Genomic DNA, 19,512 nt, shown 5'->3' with positions numbered 1-19,512 from the left:
AACACTACAAAATGTAAACAGTAAATATAATTAAATCAGATTATTTTAGTCCTTATAACAGAAAATGATTGCCTTTCTGGTTGTATTAAAAACCTAACTTCTTTTGAAACATATCAAAAAAGTAAATTATTACATGGATAGATGGACAGACATGGGATAAATCAGTGGTTCTCAACCTTTCTAATGGTGCGACCCTTTAATACAGTTCCTCATGTTGTGGTGACCCCCAACCATAAAATTATTTTTGTTGCTACTTCATAACTGTAATTTTGCTACTGTTATGGATTGTAATGTAAATATCTGTGTTTTCTGATGACCCTGCTAGCGGTTCTCAACCTGTTGTAGAGCCTAAGACCATAAATAATTTTACGGTTGGGGGGTCACCACATGAGGGAAATGTATTAAAGGGTCGTGTCATTAGAAAGTTTGAGAACCACTGGGATAAACCAAAATTGGCAAAAATGTTAACAGCTTAGAATCAGGATGGTGTGTATTTATGAGTTTTTTTGTTGAATTTGTTCAGCTTTTCTGTATATTTGAAATTTTTTCTATTAAAATGTTAGAGGGTAGGGAAGGAGAAGAAAAATACCTTTGCTATGGAAGTGACATGGTTTTTCTTTATACTCCACTATCTTTAGAAATTAAAGGATAAAACTCACTTACTAAATAGGAAAGGATTAAAAAATCACACCTTTTTGTCAATCTCTCACCCAACAAATAGCTCAGGGGGATCAGGTCATCCCATCCAAGAGAGTCTCTAATACAAAGATATTTCTCCAACTTTCCCTCCAAGAGTCACTTTTAATGCAGTGTTATACTGTAGGTTTAAGCCTAGATGTTGAACTCCTGGTTTCAAGCATACTTTATTTTCTTCCTTAGAACATAGATTACGTCATCTGCCATTTTAAACAATTTAATTGCATGCATTTATATTAAATTTTATATTGATTCGATGAACTAATCAAAGCATTAAAAACCCATGTCAACAAGTTTAGAACATAAAATTCTCCAACTTATAAGATATGTATTATAGTCATAGCCAAAATTGGGATGGGGTGGGAGGGTGCTCCATTGCTCTGCTATTCTAATGAAGAAAACTTGGTAAAGTTAGTGTCTGCATAAATGATAGAGCAATTGAATGTATTTACCTGCAAGTAACTGGAAGACAGGACCCGAATTCGTATATCGTAAGGAGAAAATTATTATGTAACCATCAGACTTGTATGGCAGACTTGCCCTGGCTGTGCTGCTCGGTAGTTAAGAGTGCCTGCCGCATACCAGAGTTTTGGGTTGGACCCCACAGTTGGGGCACATGGGGGAGATAACCTATCAATGTCTCTCTCGTGTCAATGTTTCTCTCCCACCCTACCTCCCTTCCACTCTTTCTAAAAAAAATCATTGGAAAAGATATCCTCAGATGAGGATTAACAACAACAAAAAAGTGTGGCAGACTTCAGGGTGAACAGCAGTATCACTTAGGACTGGGGTATTTTCCTTCATTTTTCCTCATTACTCTTGTAGCATCAGTTTCACCCCAAGGATGGTTTCCTGGACATTAAAAGAAGTCTGCTGGTGCAGTTATGTGTGGGGCATGCTTCCCATTCAGGTTCAGTGGATATAGGATAATGAAATAAATTTTCTTGCCTTCAGCTGATTGGCTGAAATTGGCCATGTGATCAGTTTCGGCCCAGTAGTAGTTGCCAGGGGGGTGCCTTGGGCAGATGAGCTTAAGCTGAAGTCAATACACTAATCATTGCAGAAGGAGGTGGTGCCAGGACTTAGATTAGTAGAAGTCACCTGGCCTGAGCAAATGGGAATTCTCTTAAGAAATGGGCACTGAGGCTGCTTAGGCCAACAGCAATAATAAAGCCTGCGATTCAGAAAGATCAGCTTAATATTTCAACTGCACCTTAATTTTTTATTATAAAAAAGGAACATTAATTTAGAAATGTGAAGTTTTCACGGAAGAGCTATCTCCTAATTATCTCTGATTGTTTATACTAGGAAATCCCAATTCAAATATGGATATCGATTTGAGTGGTTTCCTGATTAACTTATCTATTTTAGAAATATCTTAAAATATTGAGAATTCAACTTATAACAGCATTAATATTTTTATAGCTTAATTCGTGAATATTTTAAAATATTGTTGCATTTATTTTAGAAAGAGAAGAAGGGAGAGGGATAGAAAGATAGGAACATCAATGAGAGAGACATTGATCTGCTGTTTCCTGCACACCCTCACTGGGGACTGAGCCCAAATCCCAGGCATGTTCCCTGACTGGGAATTAACTGGGGACTTCTTGGTTCATGGGGCAACTCTCACCACTGAGCAACACTGGCCATGTAAATTCATGAATATTTTTTTAATATATTTTATTGATTTTGTACAGAGAGGAAGGGAGAGAGATAGAGAGTTAGAAACATTGATGAGAGAGAGTCATCAATCAGCTGCCTCTTGCACACCCCCCATTGGGGATGTGCCCGCAACCAAGATACATGCCCTTGACCAGAATCGAACCCGAAACTTTTCAGTCCCCAAGCCGACGCTCTATCCACTGAGCCAAACCGATCTCGGCTAATTCATGAATATTTTTAAATGCTTTTTACAAAAAGTACAGTTGTAAATGAGACATGTTTATAGCTCTATTTGTATCTGCTGCTGCTAATTCTCTTTTACTGGTGTCATTAGCAGATTAGTTGATATGTTGACATTTTAATTTTATGTCTCATGATTTATTTGTTGTACTTCAGGATCACTGTTATATACATGAAATATTGGTGAATTACAGGGTGATATATATATACAGACAAAAACACTAGGAAGTACTTGTTTTTAAGTCTGGTTTTGACCGAAAATAAATAATTTATAGTTATACTAGATTGGAATTAGGAAGTCCAACTTTGAAAAACACTGTAACTTTTTTAAAGTATTAAAAAATGAAAAAGTTCCCTTTTTAGCACTGAATGGCACTTTGCCTAGAAATGTATCCATGTTTCCTTTGTACCAAGTCAAGTCTTGGAGTTATTTATTCATTTCCAGAATCCTGATGAGAAATGTTGCCTTGACCATCATCACAAGGGGTTTTACTTATAAAAGCAACTAAACTCTCTCTTTTTTTAAACAGGCATTGCAGCCTCGTTTGCTGTCAAGCTTTTTAAAGCCTGGATGGCAGAAAAAGATGCCAACTCTGTTACCTCTTCTTTGAGAAAAGCCAACTTGGACAAGAGGCTGCTTGTAAGTCTTATCTGGACCAAGGTGTTGCCTGCTTCCTCCTCCAGCATGGCCTGGCAGCATCTGCAGGACAGTGCATGACGGAGAGGCCTGGTCTGTGCTGAGAGGAAGCATGGTTCATCTCATTTCTGTGCTATGGTAGATGGAGACTAATCTTTCTTTCATAAAGGAAATGGTTCAATTAAAGACTCAAAGAAAACAAACTTTCAAATTTGAGAGTGTGTTGACATAGTGTTAACATTTATCAGAACACTTTCTTTTTTAACTAGTAACTATAGAAATTTGAATTTTTCCTACAGTACAGCCCTATTGAGCCCACCTATTTAGACATTTGTTATATGTTAGGTTAGAGTTGAATAACACCTATCCGAAATGGATGTCATTGTGTTGACAAAATAAAAATTTAAACAGCAGTCCTTGTTTATACCAAGATCCATTGGAAATATTGGGCTATTTAAGCAAGCAAACAAATTCACTGTAGTTCATTCAAAGCTCTCATTATCACAATTACTTAATTATACTTTCACTAGAGGCCCGGTGCACAAAATTTGTGCAAGAGTAGGCCTTCCTTCCCTGGCTGCTGGCACTGGCTTCCCTCCAGCCTCAGGCAGGCTGGACCCAGGCTTCCCTTGCAAAGGGAGACCCTGCCCACCCAGCTCAGCCCATCCATCAGTCGAAGCCTGGTTGCAGCCATGGCGGCTTGCATTGGCCCTCGAAGCCCTGGCTTCGTCTGGAAGGTCATTGGAAGGATGTCTGGTCTAATTAGCATATTATGCTTTCTTTTTATTATAGATTTCTCTTCTTCATATTTCCCCCCCCCCCAAAAAAAAGTCAAGAACAATATTTTGTCCTCCTAATTTCTATCTGCTCCCTATTATTTATAATCTTTCTGCTAGAAGCTGTGCAAATGACAAGTGAAATTGCTTTTACAATTTTAGGACTAAGTCTGAAGTTACAATAAAAGACACCCCAGGCATCTTCTCCTTACCTAGTCTCTTAGCTGGTTTTCTCTTCCAATGTATTCTAGCGTATGAAGGTGCCAATTCACGGAATAATTTTAAAACTGCCTCATTGCATTTCCAGTGACTTAAAATTCCTTTGTCTCTTGAAATTTGCTTTAAAATATCGCTATTTGTATCTTTAAAATATGATAGAAAAGAACATTTACGTTTCTCGTTAATTTCTGCCACTGACAGTAGAGTTCATTCAGCATGAGTGCCCGCTCTGAGCCAACACAGTCCTAGAAGCTATGCAGCCAGCAGAGAACAGGATAGAAAGTTCCTTGCCCTCGTGAAACCTACTTGAGAGACTTGGGGTAAATCTCTGTAAATAGACGTCTTTGAGGCATGGCATGCTGGAGACTGCAAGAGCATTTGGTAAGAGCTAGAGCATAGGAGATCAGCTCAGAGGAGTATCAGAGCCCATGTCATCCAGGGACTTTGGCTTTTATTCTGAAAAGATAGGAATCCTTTGAAGAATTCTCTGCAGATTTGTGATTTAGGACAGCAGTCGCCAACTGATGGTCCATGGACCGCTCGTGGTCCGTGAGGTCCGAAAGGTTGGTGATTTAGGGTAATAACAGGGTGATTCACTTAGTTGCACTGACAATAGACTCAAGAACAAGGCTACAGTAGAGGAGACTACAGTAAATGTCATGATATGATTTAGACAGATTTTGCCTCAGTTTAATCTGAATGATAATTTTCCATATATTATGTAACATTCATGAGGACTTTGGGTATAGTTCATATATAAACCATGAGTAATATGTTTGGTGACATATTGTTCTGAACATAATTTTAGATCAGATTTCTCAGTTACATTCTTTCTAAATGCAATATTAAGTGCCAGCGCAGAACAATGGAATAAGTATTGGTTTTTAAGGTCACACAGCTCTGTCCTTAAATATTTCTGGCTGCATAATTTGAGTCAAACTGCTTAATCTTGTTGGCTCAATTTGTCATCTATAAAAATTTCAACTTTACACATTTATGAACAACAAATCTGCCCCATCTTGATTCATAGCAGAAATTCGGTCTGGTATGAAATGTTTGCTTTAACATGAATGTGTGCTTGATAATTGTTCCCACCAACTCTGTCCTAACATTTTGAAACTCATGACTCAACAAGGGAAATTATGGAATGATGATAGTAAAATATAGAAACTTGAGCATAACTTAGAAGCCATCTGCTTATGTCCCTATACATGGAGACTGTCCAGATCTTTCTACTGAGATGTTTATGGAGCCATATAGCCATTGACCATATATATGCAAATCAAACCAACCTAATTTTTAGACTGCAGCATTCTGAAAAATGTGAGAACTTTGAAAATTGCCCGAATTTTTTAATTGGGTGTTAAAGTCACACAGGATTAGAACATGACTAAGTGTTACTGAGACTGCCAAGCTGTGTAAGGTAAAATGGAAATGAGGTAAAAAATAAGAGTGGCAATGGTATCATTGCTCTTTTTAAGTTTTCCAACAAAATTATGAACTGAAAAGTTGCTAGAGTGGGTTTAGATTAGATCTTGTATGAATATGAGAGCCACTGTCATTAACAGATTTAACAAAATTTTCTTTAGTCCCCAAGCTAGTAGCTATAACAATAAAAGTGTAATGTGCTAATTAGACCGAATGTCCTTTTGGATGTCCTTCCTTCCAGACAAAGTCGCAGCAGGCGGGGGCCACTGTGTGTGGGGGGGGGGGGGGGGGGGGGACAGGGCCAAGGTCCTTGCACAAATTTCGTGCACTGGGCCTCTAGTTTTAGAATAATAGTGTTTTCTCGGAATGTGAATAGAGGTCCTTGAGATGACAAGAGTCAATGTCATTTTCTAATGTTATCTCAAATCATCTCAGCGTTATTAAAATTGAACTATCTATTCATAGTTAAGGACACCTTGTGGCTGGCTACCTAAAGGTTTCAATCTTTTTCTTGTTACTTTAAAATAGGGGTGTCGAACTCAATCAGAGAAGGGGCCAAAATCTAAAAACCAGCCTAAATCGCGGGCCGAATGGTTTACTGAACAGTCATAAACTGTCATTGTGATGGAAATGCAGCGGAGTGCAGTGATGACAGCGCGGTGCGGGCCACATTGCAAGGCCTGGCGGGACGGATTTGGCCCGCGGGCCTTGTGTTTGACACATGAGCTTTAAAACAATCTAAATATTCAAAGTTTTCTGGTGTTCATTTTAGTTAGCAAGTTTAGTTCTGGATTTACACATGCTATACTTTGATTAGAGTAAAAGAAAAATAAATAATGGTCAAAATGAGTGAAGCTATAGTTTATCTAAGTTGCTTAGCTATTTTTTTCTTTGAGAAACTACCTAATTTTAGAAAGTGCTTAGCAAGTACTGAAGAAAAATACACCTGACATGTACTCTTTTTGAAATCAGTCTTTGTCCTTTCCTCCAAAAGATGAGATATGCTGAGTGCTGTTTTCGTACTAGGATGTTGTCCTCTGTGCTTGCTGAAATGTGAATAGCTTGTTGTGTGACAGCCTCTCTTCTCTGTCAGGAGCTCTTTCCCGTCAACAGGCAGAGTGTGGATCACTTTGCCAAGTACTTCACCGACGCGGGGCTGAAGGAGCTCTCCGACTTCCTGCGCGTGCAGCAGTCGCTGGGCACCAGGAAGGAGCTGCAGAAGGAGCTGCAGGAGCGCCTGTCCCAGGAATGCCCCATCAAGGAGGTGAGCACCCCGGCTGCCGTCACCCCCTCACACCGAGCCGGGGAGTAATGCAGACCGCGTGGCGCAGGCCTCACCTTCCTTAACGGGACCTTTATGCAATTGAGTTAGGCACATCCATATATCATACTGTGGGACTTGAGGATACATTTACACATTTAAACTTAATTCTTAAGGGAAATTAACCTGTGTTGATACAATATCGTATAAAAATTGCCTTTGCGCTGTACAACTTATTTACAAATTAACATTTCACTGAGATGGGTCATGAGATCATCAAAAGTAATAACTAAAGAATGAGTTATGGACAATGGACTTATTTAAACCCAAGATATTACCTGTCAAGAGTTTAAAGGTGCGGGTTAGAGGTAAAAATTAACAGCTTGGCTCCCTTTTTCAAATCTCCAGGAAGTGAGACTGGCTCCAGTGAGCCCTACTCTGCTGGGTGCCTAGAGATCCCTGCGTGGAAGAGGGTCACCCCTGGAAGCAGAGATTCCTCTCTCTCGTTCTCTGTTTCCCAGCAGCTCCTGGCCAGAGCGAGGCCTGTTAATTTTTGGACTAAAAATAAATCTGCTTTGAAAAAACAAAACATCGTGTTTTCTGTCCCTGTTATAATCTGACAATAAGTACCAGGAAGGGAGGGACTGAGTAGAATGTTTGCCCAAACCTTTCCCTAACCAGGATGGTGAGCGGGAACTCCCCATCTGCCTATTATTCTGACGACTCCCTTTTCCGCAACATGTAGATGGTGCTCTACGTGAAAGAAGAAATGAAGAGGAACGACCTCCCGGAAACAGCCGTGATCGGCCTGCTGTGGACCTGCATCATGAACGCCGTGGAGTGGAACAAGAAGGAAGAACTCGTGGCAGAGCAGGCCCTCAAGCACCTGAAGGTACAGGGTCTTCGTCGGGGGCGGTCTCTGCTGTGGGCCAAGTGCAGTGAGTGACAGGAAGGCCGATAGGTTCCAGCCCCGTTCACCCAGACTCAGGCCAAGCATATAGCTCCTAATTTTTTTCTTTTCAAACTCTCCACTACCTAAAATGTTTCAGGTATGAGCCCATGAAACACCTAAGGGTAAGTTTTTATTAGAAACAATGATGTTCGAAAATCCACAGAATAGCTATTCAGTATTTCGAGTTAAAGAGGAATACTGTCTGTTGGTTTTCTTTCTGTTCTACACAAGGGAAACTCTTAGTGAGCCTTTTTGTTTAAGGAAACTACAAATTAACATTAGAATTTGAAAATTTTGAAAAGTATCCAGTGGAAGAAATCAGCTGACTCTGTAAATTACTAGTACCTATCTTTTGTGCATAGATACCTATGTTTTTCCTTCTGTGAATAGTCTTCTCGCTATAAAACTATTAAGAAAAGTGAAAGATTTAGATCTGCCTTCAGCGTTGATACTTGAATTGAGAAGTGAAAGATTACCGAGTATAAACTAGGTTGGGATAGAAATTAGAGATAGCTCTCGGTGTCTGAGAGCAGAGCAGTGAGGAAACTGCAGGTTCCATTACCCGGGAGGAGATGACTGTTTAACGGTGTGGTTCTTAGAGGACACAATGGTGGTCCATCAGTGACCCAAGCCAAGGCAGCTGAGGCAGAGGGAGCAATCTGAACAAAACCATAGAGATGACCTGAGAGGGGGTCTGAACGTCGTGAAGGAGAGCTTCACTCCTTGTCACATTTTCACAACATCCAATAGACAGACATAGTAGCACAGCATTTATCATCAGAAGTTCACATTTGTCTCCCTTTGGTAGGGACACTGAGAGGAAGCTGATAAGATGCCAGGATTAAAAAATTCATTTTGATCCGACACAATATAATAAGAAGATAATCCAAAAACTGAGTGTTTTCTAAGCAACTCTCCAGGTTACCATTGTTGTGATTCAAGTGTGTCCAGCCTGCACCTCCCAGGAAAGTTAATGTCTTCACTCCCTCTCCTCCTGCAGCAATACGCTCCCCTGCTGGCCGTGTTCAGCTCCCAAGGCCAGTCCGAGCTGATCCTCCTGCAGAAGGTCCAGGAGTACTGTTACGACAACATCCATTTCATGAAGGCGTTTCAGAAGATCGTGGTCCTCTTTTATAAAGGTATCCGTCCTCGCTGGTCCGCCTCTGTGTGTCCACTTTCTGTTGCAGCTCTTTGAGATGTGGAGCAGGGGGTCAGGCAGAGGGCAACATGGGATTGCACTAATCTTGGCACGTTTTAGTGAGGCAGCCACATTGCGTGTAGAGAGAAGATGCAAATGCTGTATATGCTGCCCTTAGCAACCAGCCCAGTCAGGCCCCTATTCTTATTGGTGGAACTGGTGGTGAACTGGTTATTATTGGAGGGGCTAGGGGAGGGAATTAATTACATAAAGTAATTAGGTCTGTTTTTTTAATTATAAGGATTAACTCTAATAACAGTGATTATCTAAATGTTAAGTTATAGTCAGACCGTTTCAGTTACCATAAAGCTGACATTAAAATTACTGAAATAATTAGCCCTTTTACTTTCTATTTTAATTATTTGTCCCAGCTATTCTCCTATTTTCCAAGGAAATGGCTATTTTTAGATATTCACATTTACTGTTCTTTTCATTGTATTTTTAAGGATTAGGTTGCCATGACAACTGGCACTGCCTTTAATAAATGAATGCTATTATACTAGGGTTTTAACCAATTTCAGTTACCAACAGCATATAAAAATGATCCTGGGCTATCCTTTGGTCTGTGTTATGTAGTGTTATCAGGAGAAGAATGTGATAACTGGCAAGTCCCATTTGAAGTTCAGGAGCTGATGTTTTTCTCTGGCCAGATCTGAATTAGGTCCTTTGGGATGTAGTCATGAGATAACAATGTCTTGAAATGAAGGCTTAAATGTTACCCAGGGTGACCCATGAGAACCAAACCTGCAGCTCATGTTACCAGCCCTCCTTTGGCACCTAGCAGCCATGAGAAGCAGGGACCCCACCCACCCACCCACCCACCCAGTGGGCATTCTGCCCTCACTTTCACTGCTGGCTCCTTTTCCAAACTGGTAGAGATGGGTTCTACATGGGCTTTATGGATGGTCATTATTTCCCGCTACAGAAAAAAAAAAATCAAGCTGTTTATAAACTAGTAGCCTAAGCACACATTTTCCTTCTTCGTTAGTTAATTGCTAACCCCACCAACCAGTTTCCCTAACCAAATTTTTTAAAACTTAGACATAGTTGTTGAGTCTCATCTATAGAAGCACCTAATTTTATTGTACTTAATTTACAACAGAATAAACAGACCACTTTTTATCAGTGAGACCTCTAGGTTGCACATTGTTAGTACAGACAGACCCAGGGAAAAAGACCAAAGACTGAGAATCTACCTTCATAAGCAGAGGGCAGGGGAAGACTGGGGAAAGAGGCAGGCCACTCCATGCTGGTAATTAACAGTTTATTAGGAGAAACTTCCCTAGGAGGTGTGTCCTGGGCAGCTACAAGTGAACTGGATTTCCTCCCTGCCACTTGGCAGGCATCAAAGAATTATATAGGATTCGGGGGCAAGGGCGGTGGGGGAGGAGCGTGGTTTGCGTTGGGTATTAGTATGTGAATGTTACCAAAGAATCATAGGGAAAAGGGGGATGGTCGTGGGTACTAGTACTGAGTGCTACCAGGTGCAGGTAATTACCTGCTTGACCAGGTCAGGGCATTGGGCATGGGTCCCTTCCAGGGACCAGCACATTGCAGGAGGTGGTGGAGGGGACTGAGTTGTTGGCAGAATGAACATTGAGATGATCCAATCGTTTCTGAGGTGGGGGGTTGTGGTAAGCAGTCTCAGTTCTGGCCTGGGTCCATCTCACAGGACAGACAGTGGCCTCATGGACTAGTCTGTCCTCCACACGTATGAGCTTCTACAGTTCGTCTTCAGATTTCTCATTTTAACAGTTAATGCCAACATCCTTCCCCATTGTGTCCTTTTAAGTAATCTAAAGTTAGTGAGGTCTATGACAAGTATGAGCAGGCCCCAGGGAACACAGGAAGGTCAGTGTTAACATCATTTTATTCTCGCCTCGTTACTTTTGGAAATGAAATCAGGAAACTTCAATATCTCACTGAGGTGTTTAAACCGAATGTCATATTTTTTTTTAGGTAATGGCATATTTTTCAGATTTATGCATACAGTCTGCTGTCTGCATGAAATATTTACACGTTTTCTCCTGAGGGCAGTAACCCCAGGAGTGATTGTTCAACCACTACTAAGAAAGTTACTGTGTTTACCTTCTTACCTTATTTGAATGTCGGTTTTTACCCTGACCTTATTTCATTCCACAAACTCTTGGGCACCAAGAGACATTGGTTTCTATTTGCTTTTATAAGGGTTTGGAAGCTTTTTCTATGTGTTTTGCATGTCTAGAAATGCTTGACGTTGCATTAAAGCACTCCTTTCCCAGCTCTGATTTGCAAATGAATCACATGGGGAGCTTGTTAAAAGTCCAGACCTTCAGGAGTTCTGATCTCCCGAGTCCTGGATTAGGTTTGAGAATTCGCATTTTACTGGATTTCCTGATGGTACTGTCACATTGGTCTTGGCCCACCATCTAAAAAGTGTTTGATGCCAGAGGAATAAATTCCCATGAACTAATGGTAACACATTGAAGATCATACTTACCACTAATTCCATGCACTTATATACACTTTACAATTACTAAACTGTGTCTGCTTGCTCTAGTGATACAGATTCCTTTTATTTATTATGAGGAATATCTTTGCTTCAATGCAAGTTTTAAAATTATGAAAATCCTTTCTCCTTTTCTATTTTTTTAGGTAATTGCATAATTTTCAAATTTATGCATACAGTTACTCATGTCCCCTTTGACAAACCTAGTTATTTTAATGACTGTCATTATTGAAAGATTTTAAAATATTTCATATAAGTAACAGTGTAATAAAAGTGAAGAAACTACAATAATGCTTTTTCAGCAATGAAAGGGAAAAAATGTTAATTGGCCATTAAGTGAAAATTCACTTTCTGTATTAAAACCAGGATTTTTATATTTCTGAGACAATAAGGAAAAATAGTAAATTTATTATTAATTTTTAAACACCACATTATTCACTTTAAATAATAATTTCTCTTCCTTTTTGAAGCTAAGTACCCTAGTCTCGGCATGGAGGTCTGAAAAGTAGAATACCAACTTCTCAAAGGACTGTTATTTCTACTGTGGTTTTTATTATGTGTAGAAATTTCTTAGGTTAAATTCTGACCTACATGCAAATTTTCCTAAAATGTTTCTTGTTCTAAAGAAAGGTGAGTGGACTTCTCACCATATATTTCCAGCCTTCTTAAAATAAATTATTTTTTACTTTGTCCCAGTGTGGCATCTCTAATAAAATTCCTGTATTTCCTGAGTTCCAAATGACATAGTATTCAACTTTAATATCTAAATAACTAATGTTGCCTAAAGCTTTACAATTCTCAAACTATTTTTACAATATTGTCTCTTTGATCCTAATGAAAACCTAAAATTTAAATTATAACTGTAGGTTGAGAATTACTTAGTTTTTCTGAAGTGAATGAATTTGTCCATTACACATGAATTGAATGTAATCCTAGAGGACAGTTTGACAGTTATGTCAAATGCTGGAAATTAAATAGTCCCTGACATCCTGAATTTCAGAGCAGAAGAGAGCCAGGATCTAGAGTCAGCTTGTCATTTGCTGAAATAAGGCTCCCACAGAGTGCTGTGGAGTGGTGGGGTTTCCTTGAAAAGGGCACCCAGCTCACACGTGAAGCTAATGTGGAGGGAAAGGAAAGGGCTAGGAGAGGGCCAGGGGTGGGGGGCGGTTAGGTATATCCCCACAGACGACGAAGAAGCTGTCTGGATAGGAGGCAGATGTATTTTACTCTCAGGGAACTCTGCAGTTGGATAATGTCTTTCTTAGTACTTCTATTGATACATATTCTTAGTAATCATTTCTGGGAGATCCTAATAAAGACTTTATAGTCTCCCAATTTTATTTTATTTTTTAAATTGTTATTGTTGAAAGTATTACATAGGTCCCCCTTTTTCCCCTTTGGCCCCTTTAGCCTGCCCCCACCCCAGGCCTCCACCACCCTATTGTCTGTGTCCATGGGTTACACATACATGTATAGAAGTTGTTTGGTTGATCTCTTCCCACTACCCCTGCCACCTTCCCTCTGAGATTCCTCAGTCTGTTCCATGCTTCTGTGTTTATGGATCTATTTTGTTCATCAGTGTATTTTGTTCATTAGATTTCACATATAAATAAGGTAATGTCATACTTGTCTTTCTCTAACTGGCTTATTTCACTCAGCATAATCTTCTAGTCTCCAATTTTAATTGATTCTTCTCCACTCTTCCTTAGAGGAAAAAAAAAAATCGGCATTTTTTTTCATTCTCAAGGAGTTTTCTTCCTCTTTAGATTAGACTTTTCACTAAACAAAAGTTGAATTTCTTCAAATGAAGTTCATGCTTTGCCTCATAAGTTGTTCTGTCCCAAGTTTATTATTTATTCCCAGATACAAGAAATTTAGGCTAGCAGCAAGTATTTATTACTAACTTAGGTTCTTCTACAAACTCAACTTCACACAGTCTGTCTGACTTTTTAATGGACAATACATCTGGTAAGTTTTACTTATCATTGAGTGTCCTTTTCACAATTGTCCTTGAAAAGTGTTTTAGTAGCTGAAACCGGTTCGGCTCAGTGGATAGAGCATCAGCCTGCGGACTGAAGAGTCCCGGGTTCAATTCCGGTCAAGGGCATGTACCTTCGTTGCGGGCACATCCCCAGTACGGGGTGTGCAAGAGGCAGCTGATCGATGACTCTCTCTCATCGATATTTCTAACTCTCTATCTCTCTCCTTTCCTCTCTGTAAAAAATCAATAAAATATATATTTTTTTAAAAAGTGTTTTAGTAGATGCATGTCCTCTTTCAGCCTCTGGGGGGCAGTAAAACACAGGGATGATTTCTGAGCTTAAGGAAATCTCCAAATACTATCCTAAACTATAGGCTTAACCAACTTCCCAACATATACTATCTATCAGATGCATTAAAGTAAGGAGAAAAAACATGTCCTTTTACATATTTGCCTCATTTTTTATTCTATTTTTTGTTTTATGACAATAATAGTTCTATAGGACATACATACATACATGCAGTTTACAAACTGAAAAATATACATATATTGGGTGTACATGCTCAAAACTGTCTCATAGGGGAGCATGATCCAAACAATTGGGAGATGGCTGTTCTAAATCCAGAATCTTCAAGATATCAGAGAGACAGATTTTATAAGAGACTTTAAATCCATGTGTAAGCTAAGTAGTTGAAAAATCTATGTAAAGCATTCTTACATAGTAACAAGTCACTTCTGCAGGATGTAAACTACCTGCTCCTCGCCTCTAAAAACACCAGGTTTTGGTGGAAAATGGGTGGGGAAGTTTCCTCATTATTGTGAGTGCAGGATGTGGAGCTGGGGACAGAAGAAGCTAAAAGACTAGAAGCTAAGAGCAATTCTACAGGATTCCTGGTTCAATCTTTTATATCCAGTTTTTATATCCAAACTTCCTCTTTCCTTCCCAAATTGTAGTATATTTAATTATTAAGATAATTAAGAACCTTATATTGTCTTAATACCAATTGTGTGCATTTTTAGCCAATTTGATTTCCTCAGTTGAATACAAGAGCCAATTATTAATTTAGAAAAATAAGGTTATGTTATAAAAAGGTCAGTGATATTTTAAATAAAAATTATCAAATCATTTCTCTTGTTTTCATAAGCTAAAATCATATTTCGACTGCAAATACATCATTAGAGTGGTATATCAGTATTGTAATGGTTTGGATAGGTATTGGGGACAATAGTAAATCCTTTTTATTGGTTTTGCATCTCATTTCCCACTCAAATCCTCAAAACCATTTGAGTGGGAAATGAGATGCAAAATATGTTATTATTTTGTTATGCCCCTTTGTTATGCAAAATATGTTATTATTTTGTTATGCCCCTTCTCATTCTTAATATTACATTTTTCTAAATTAATCATAACCTGAGGGTATCAGGACATATTTGTATAATTTAGAGTTTTAGGTAATTGATGGGTAATAGATAATACTTTTTGTTAGAACCTGTAACAAGTTGGTCTAATATGTCTCTGTTTTTCTCTTAATAGAGTACAAAGAAAACATTACTATTTGCAGCTTAGAATATGATGCTGTAGGAAAATCAGTTACATTTTTAGCAATAGGGTGAGTGTAGGACTTTGGATTATGTGTGCATTGGTCCTGTGATACACCTAGGAAACTCATCTTTATTTCTAATTATTAATATCCTTATTGCATCCTGCCTTCTTTTCTCCTAAAATAGTAAATCCCCCTTAAAAGTCCAGTCATTGAGGTTGCTGATTAATCAAGATCTGTCTGAAGTTGGCAGGGCACAGCGTGTTCTGAGATGCTGACATTGCTGAGTCATTTGCAAAATCACAAAATATCTACACTGTTTCCTACCAGCAACTTTGGACTTTAAGAGGTTTCCTAGTGTGACTTGCATATAGGCCTGCATTATATCATGACTGATGTGAGGTATCATCATCATCACTACTTACTAAGCTAAAATGCCAAAATAGGCCACTGCTCTATATGGAAATGAGCTTGGTTTCAGTCTTCTAGTAAGTTTCAGGTATGGCTTTCTTTGATAACAAAGCATTCAATGTTCACGTGATTGCTTTCTATTAAAGTATATGACAGGAAGTTGCTTTAAAACATGACATGTGTGTAGTAACTGAAATCTTTTATTTGAAATCGCAGCTGATGTGCTGAGTGAAGAAGCGATATTGAAATGGTACAAAGAAGCACACGTGGCCAAAGGCAAAAGTGTTTTCCTTGACCAGATGAAGAAATTTGTTGAGTGGTTGCAAAACGCAGAAGAAGGTATGATTCCATCCCGCAAATGCTTTCTCCTTATAATTCAAGACATCTGGCCTTCCACAGATTTTTCTTGCTTTCCTAAAACTAAAGTTCTTGAAGTGTCTTCCGTATCAAACACACAGCTTACATCTTAGCCTTTGTTTCTGAATCAAGGCAATGAGAATTTCTACAGGGCAAAATAACAAATCGGCCCTCTTAAATTATCCACTCTAATGGAGAACAAAGAGGAAGAAATAATTAGATCTGAAAGGGAAAACAATACATTTCTTTTAATCACACATTATGGGATTATACAGATTTTTATAAGCACCTTTACCAGTTGACTGATATTTGAAATGGGAACACAAACTCTAAGGATAATGTATGAGATTACATGCAACGAAGAATGAAAAGCTTATTTTAGGTGATTTTTAAAAATGTAGTTATATTCTCTAAAAGTATTGATAAGGATGTTGCATTTTTAGAAAGGCCAAGTTCATTTCAAAGCAAAGGGAACAAAAGTTTGCTACCTGCCCTCAATATCTAACTATCTTACTTAGAAAATGGGTACCTGGGACAACAATGTCTTGTGAGTGAAGAGGGGGGAAGGGAGAGAAGTGAAGTAGAAACTCTCCTGGCCTTATTTAAAAGAAAGAAAGCAAGCCGAAACTGGTTTGGCTCAGTGGATAGAGCATCGGCCTGCGGACTGAAGGGTCCCGGGTTCGATTGCAGTCAAGGGCATCTACCTTGGTTGCGGGCACATCCCCGGTGGGGGGTGTGCAGGAGGCAGCTGGTCGATGATTCTCTCTCATCGATGTTTCTAGCTCTCTATCCCTCTCCCTTCCTCTCTGTAAAAAAATCAATAAAATATATTTTAAAAAATAAATAAAAATAAAATAAAAAAATAAATGAAAGAGAGAAAACAATAACAATCATGACTTTCCTTCTCTCCTAGAATCCGAATCGGAAGGTGAGGACAATTAGATGGCCGGAGAAGCACAAAGCCTAGGTCATCACACAACCCTTGGATTGGGAATGCTGAACCCTTGGAGAAGAGAGACATGGCTTGTTTTCAAAAAAAAAAAAAAAAAAAAAATAGGATAGGTTTCCCTTGTGCAGAGGGGGCAAATGGTTTTTGTTTTTGTTTTGTTTTTAAATGGAGCCCTGAGGCATCAGCTATTATACTTGGGACTCTACCTCTCACTCACTGTATGCTAACTTAAAGCCATTCAACCAGGAGTCCAGTAGGAATCTGAATTACTCAGCAGACTCCTCTTTTTTAGCTGTATTTTTCAGGTACTGTGTGGTGAACGCCCCACTGGTGTCTATTACAGGGCCACTTTGGTAGTTGTGTATCTGCTTGTGTATGTGATTTGACAAACCAGTTTTTTTTTTAAATAAATGGCTTTATAAAAATCTGGGCCTATATTCTCAGAAATTTTATTTCTTTACCTAGCATACATAACTTCTACACAGATGACATTTCAGCTAATATTTTGACAAAAGTATATTTAAAGATAAAATGTTGAAAATTATATTCAATTTATGATAATAATTGTATGGCAACTTAAATGTTTTATATTTTTTAGTATTTATAGTTAACTTTATAGGCCAACGAGGGTTTTCCTTTATTTTAGGAGGTTCTGAGTACAAAGTAAGAAGGCTACGGCATTGGAAGATATTTGACTTTGCCCCATAACTTCTAAGGTGACGAAGGTCATAGAGTTGTTGACTAAAACGGAACCAAATTTCTCATCTTTAGCATCCATATCTGCTTTTTTTCCCTATATTCTGTTGTCAAATTATTTTTGATGACAATATAAATTTCTACAGTTTAAGCAGAGGTTTTTAAAACTGGCACTGCTATTGAATAAACATTTGGAAAATCTACTTCTAATCTATTGATATAAACTTAGCAATTATAGAATACTAAATATTTAACATTTTCTAGCACAGAGTATTTTTCCAAACAGAACTTGAGATAGTGACCTTAAGTAAGCAGCCAAGAGCGAGACCATCACTCAAATAGCAAGGACTTAGTGAAACCTCAAACCCAAAGCGCGTTCTTTTCTCTGGAAGATCAGTGTTTCTTCTTTTTTTTAAAAAAATGAACTGTTTCAGCTATAAAAGTAGTTACATTAGTTATCTATTGCTGTGTAACAAATTACCCCCAAATTTAGCAGCTTAACAACAAACTTACTCGGTCAGAGTTTCTGTGGGCCAGGAATCCAGGAGTGGCTTAGCTGGGTGATTTGTAGCTCAGGGCCTCCCCCCCAGGTTGCAGTCAAACTGTGGACTGGGACTGCTGTCATCTGGAGGCTCTAGGACAGTGGTTCTCAACCTTTCTAATGCCATGACCCTTGCTACTTCAGACCTGTAATTTTGCTTGCCGTAACCCACGGGTTGAGATCCGCTAGCAGGGATGCTTAAGACCATTGGAAAACCCAGATATTTACATTACAATTCATTAACAGTAGCAAAATTACAGTTATGAAGTAGCAACAGAAATCATTTAACGGTCGGGGGTCACCACAACATGAGGAACTGTATTAAAGGGTCACGGCATTAGGAAGGTTGAGAACCACTGCTCTAGGAGCTGTCTCCAGGCTGGCAGTGATTCATGGGCCTTACTTCCTTGCTAACTTCTAGCACGAGAGTTCAGTCCCTCTGCACAGGGTCCTCTACATAGGCTTCCTGGGTGTCTTCATGTCTTAAGTGGTGGCTTCCCCTCAAGGAATGGTCTGAGGAAAGGAAGCCATCATTACTAACCTTATATTGGAAGTGATAGAACATCTCTGCCATATTCTATTCCTCATTGATCAACCCTGGTACAACATAGATAGGGACTCCAGGAGGTATGAATACCAGGAAATAGGATAATCGATCATAATACTAGCCATTTTAGAGGCTGGCTACCAGAGTATAGTACATAGTAAAATAGTTCCTGGAGAGTTTCAAAATCTTCACCTAATGTTAAAACAATGAAAGCAGGAAAAGACAATGTCAGAAATATCTTGATAAATATTTATAAATATAATTTGCTTAATTCTTTAAAAATTAAGTCCATTCTATATGTTTTATATCCTGCTCTTTATTAAGTAATATTTTTTAATATTTTACTATATTAATAACTGTTCTTCAAAAGCATGTTTTAAAGTACATTTTGTTCTTGGTAAAGATAAGGCATAATCTTTATTGCTTTATTGTTCAATAGGAGATATTTTATAATTTTTTCTTTTAAAAATAACCACTTAAAATACTACCTAAATCTTAGTTCACCTGTAATTATTTAGAGAAAAAAAAAAAAGATAGAAATGTGATGTGGTCAAAGGATTTGACTATTTTAAATATTCTATTTACTGAATTAGCATGTATACATTTGAATGCATTTTATACCTATTTGGTACATAGTCCAGGGCAGTGGTCAGCAAACCGCTGCTCTGTTGACTAATGAGTTTGCTGACCACTGGTCCAGGGCAATATTATTTTGATAATAAATCAAAAACATATCTCTAACCTCTAAAAATATGAAAGTAAAACTTCTGGAACTCAGCAGATCCCATTTGTAAAATTGTAGGGGATTTTTAAGCCAAGAAAACCACCAGACTGGAAACAGGTCGGGTCCTGCACAGCTATAGAATCATCTGGGGTGAGCCAGTGTGGTCCTAGCTCCGCTGATTCAGCATCTCTGACAGCTCCAAGCTAAT

The 19,512-nt window shown here is 38.6% G+C and overlaps 1 protein-coding gene across 6 annotated transcripts in view; it reads left to right on the top strand.

Moving 5' to 3' along the window:
• The window catches only part of BZW2 (basic leucine zipper and W2 domains 2), a 50,626-nt gene extending 33,405 nt beyond the window's left edge, over positions 1-17,221 (top strand). For 3 of the 6 annotated variants that reach the window (XM_036429270.2, XM_045578174.1, XM_045578172.1), the window contains 6 exons: positions 3,129-3,238; positions 6,752-6,922; positions 7,665-7,811; positions 8,872-9,010; positions 15,707-15,829; positions 16,761-17,221. In XM_036429270.2, coding sequence (XP_036285163.1) covers positions 3,129-3,238; positions 6,752-6,922; positions 7,665-7,811; positions 8,872-9,010; positions 15,707-15,829; positions 16,761-16,789 — 719 coding nt within the window. In that variant the 3' untranslated portion in view covers positions 16,790-17,221. Of the gene's footprint in view, positions 1-3,128; positions 3,239-6,751; positions 6,923-7,664; positions 7,812-8,871; positions 9,011-13,838; positions 15,579-15,706; positions 15,830-16,760 lie in introns of those variants that run through there. The other 3 variants (XR_006740940.1, XR_006740939.1, XM_045578173.1) reach the window with 3 other exon arrangements.
• Positions 17,222-19,512: the final 2,291 nt, after the last annotated feature.

The sequence above is a fragment of the Pipistrellus kuhlii genome, unplaced genomic scaffold (genome assembly GCF_014108245.1).
Source record: "Pipistrellus kuhlii isolate mPipKuh1 unplaced genomic scaffold, mPipKuh1.p scaffold_m20_p_10, whole genome shotgun sequence".
NCBI classification, from domain to species: Eukaryota; Metazoa; Chordata; class Mammalia; order Chiroptera; family Vespertilionidae; genus Pipistrellus; species Pipistrellus kuhlii.
This window is presented reverse-complemented; position numbering and strand designations above follow the sequence as displayed.